This window comes from Protomyctophum bolini (assembly GCF_963924005.1).
Source record: "Protomyctophum bolini genome assembly, chromosome: 3".
NCBI lineage: Eukaryota > Metazoa > Chordata > Actinopteri > Myctophiformes > Myctophidae > Protomyctophum > Protomyctophum bolini.
Genome location: NC_137864.1, coordinates 8800091 through 8803020, shown reverse-complemented (window position 1 = coordinate 8803020; position 2930 = coordinate 8800091). Strand labels below are relative to the sequence as shown.

The following is a 2930-nucleotide window of genomic DNA, read 5'->3' as shown; positions in this document are numbered from 1 at the left end:
AGGAAAATGTCAAGGCAGGAGTACACGTGCATGCTGTGTGTGCGCGTGCGTGCGTGCGTGTGTGTGTGTGTGTGTGTGTACCTTATATCCCAGTATGACTCCATTCCTCTGTGTTTGAAGAACTGGTAACCATGTGACCAGGATCTTGGTAGAACTCACTGCCTCAGCACTGACATTCACCGGAGCTCCAGATGGGACTATAGAGAACACACACGCGCACACACACACACACACACACACACACACACACACACACACACACACACACACACACACACACACACACACACACACACACACACACACACACACACACACACACACACACACACACACACACACACACACACACACACACACACACACACACACACACACACATCATTATGGTATTATTGGAATGCCATACACACACAAACACACACAGCTCAGTGCTGCCGCTTTGCCCTTTGAACCAACAATCGATTTCATCTCAATCTTGTCCCTCGTCTCCTTCCCCACTCAGAGAGAGAGAGAGAGAGAGAGAGAGAGAGAGAGAGGGAGAGAGAGAGAGAGAGAGAGAGAGAGGGGAGAGAGAGAGAGGGAGAGAGAGGGAGGGAGAGAGAGAGAGAGAGAGAGGGAGAGAGAGAGAGAGAGGGAGAGGGAGAGAGAGGGACAGGATGAAAGGCCACTAAAGGAACCACTTGACTCTCTATCCGTCTCTCAGCGATGTTGTTGACGTACAGTAGAACACAATGAGGTTGATGTACAGTAGAACACAATGAGGTTGATGACGTTGTGTACATGCCTGCCTGTGTGTACGTGCCTGCGTGTGTGCATTGTGTGTGTGCGTGCATTGTGTGTGTGCATGCCCTACCGGACTCTGCGGTGTGTGCGCTGACGGCGCCGCCCCAGGGGCCCGGTCCGTTGGAGTTGTAGGCCTGGATCTGGACCTGGTAGCGGGTCCAGGGCTCCAGACCCTCCACCGTGCTCTGGTCCTCCTCCTCCCCCTCCCCCGCCGTGGGGGTCTCCTCCAGCCTCTCCTCTCCCTGGCCGTCCGCCCGCCACACGCGCAGCCTGTAGCCAACCGTCTCTGGGCCGCTGTTGTACTCCCACTGTGGCAGGGGCTGGGAGGGGAGGGAGGAGATTCAGTTCAACGTTAGAGCTGGTGTTGTAGAAGGCATTGTTTTGTAGGATTGGCCTCAGGGTCTTAAAGGACCACTTCACCACTTTTCAACCTATCTTCATTAAAAAAGGTCCTCACAAATAATCATGAAAGAAATGGCGACATTTTTTTCTACTCAGTCTGTGTCTCATAGGAGAGCTGTGGGGAGTTTGGAAACCGTCTTCCAGTGACATCATCGATGGGGAATACAAGCTAATAGAAACTAGGGCTGTCAGTTCACCTCTATAATCCAATTCGAATTTCATTGCTTAATTATTTGTAATTTTCGAATATATTCGAATATTTACATTGTTTATTTTAGCTCATATTTAGCCTATAATAATACACGTGGCTGGCATGTCTTGTGAGTTTTGGGAAGTGCATAGTTTTGACAGGTCTGCCTTCTGTGGACAGTGAAATCCTGACCATTAAACACGGGCAGAGGCAACGATAAAATATATCATTCATTGTGAAGCCAGCAACATGTTGATGCAAACAGACGTGTACAGTAGCTGCTCGGCCTGCTCCAAATGATATTAGCATTCGTCTGTGTCTGCCCGTGTAAACGCAGCATTGAGTGTGTTATTAAGGAGGACTCCTTGGCTTCTAACGATATGGACTAATGTTAGCTCCCATGCTAACTAGTTGCTGCCCTCGTCATAAACAACACCACAGATCGGGTGGAAGATGCTGATATCACTTTGCTTGTGCCCGTGGATGGGAAATGAGATTTAAAAGGCTATAGAAGCGTGGATGAAAGGCAAGCACAGATGTGCAATAAAGTTGCGTCGTGAAACTGTATTATGATTTTCGTTCTACCGGCGATTTCTGTCTGCGTAGTATACTAGTATCTATGTATGTGTTACAAGGGTTTGTGTGTCTGTGAATAAATGGGCTACAGCCAGTAAGCCCGCCCACCCTGTAGACTGTCTCTGATTGGCTTACCCTGAAATCTGGCCCTACTTTAGCCAATCAATGACCTCTTCTGCGACGTGACCGGCGTGCACCTTTTCACATGCAGTGGAAGCGGCCGGGGAGATTTCACAGCGGTAGATGCGTTACTCAATACATTTAGTGAGCGGATAAAATAACATAAAACAAAATAAAAATATTAAATAGAATTAATAAATTATAAAAGCTCCATTCGAATGGCAATTTTAGCTTTCGAATATATATATATTTTTTAATATTCGAATTTCTTTCATATTATGAAATTCGTTCTGACACCCCTAATAGAAACTGCAGGCTATCGCTCCGGTTCGGCCTCTATCCTTTTATTACTCTATGGTATACTAGTGACGCGGGTGAGGTGCAGGGGTTATTTGGTAGATGATCCATTCTTCATACGGAATGTTCCTTCTGGGAGCCAATCACCTGCTTTAAAAGCCAGACAGTTCTCTGAAGGTAGATGCATCCAATATATATATATAGTGTGTGTGTGTGTGTGTGTGTGTGTGTGTGTGTGTGTGTGTGTGTGTGTGTGTCTTCTGTTTTTAAAGAGCATGCACACACACACAAATGAAAAAGCACTTTGCATCTCACGGAAATATGTATATATATTGATGTGATGTGTCAAAGTCTGAAGCACCTCTTAAAAAACCTTTTACTGTTTCCTCTCCTCTTTGACATTCCTCCTCCTGCTCGCTGTCACCTGATTCTCCTTATATTTTACCCTCCCTCCCTCCCTCTGTCACCCACCTACTTATTAATTTCTGTGTGTGTGTGTGTGTGTGTGTGTGTGTGTGTGTGTGTGTGTGTGTGTGTGTGTGTGTGTGTGTGTGTGTGT

The 2930-nt window shown here is 46.8% G+C and overlaps 1 protein-coding gene across 1 annotated transcript in view; it reads right to left on the bottom strand.

Moving 5' to 3' along the window:
• LOC308312064 (protein sidekick-1-like) overlaps window positions 1-2930 on the bottom strand; it is a 313497-nt gene that overhangs the window by 25546 nt on the left and 285021 nt on the right. The window contains exons 25-26 of the mRNA XM_080758887.1: window positions 857-1106; window positions 82-197 (exon numbers count right to left, since the gene is read on the bottom strand). Of these exons, the coding sequence (XP_080615013.1) occupies window positions 82-197; window positions 857-1106 (366 nt within the window). The remainder of the gene's footprint in view (window positions 1-81; window positions 198-856; window positions 1107-2930) is intronic.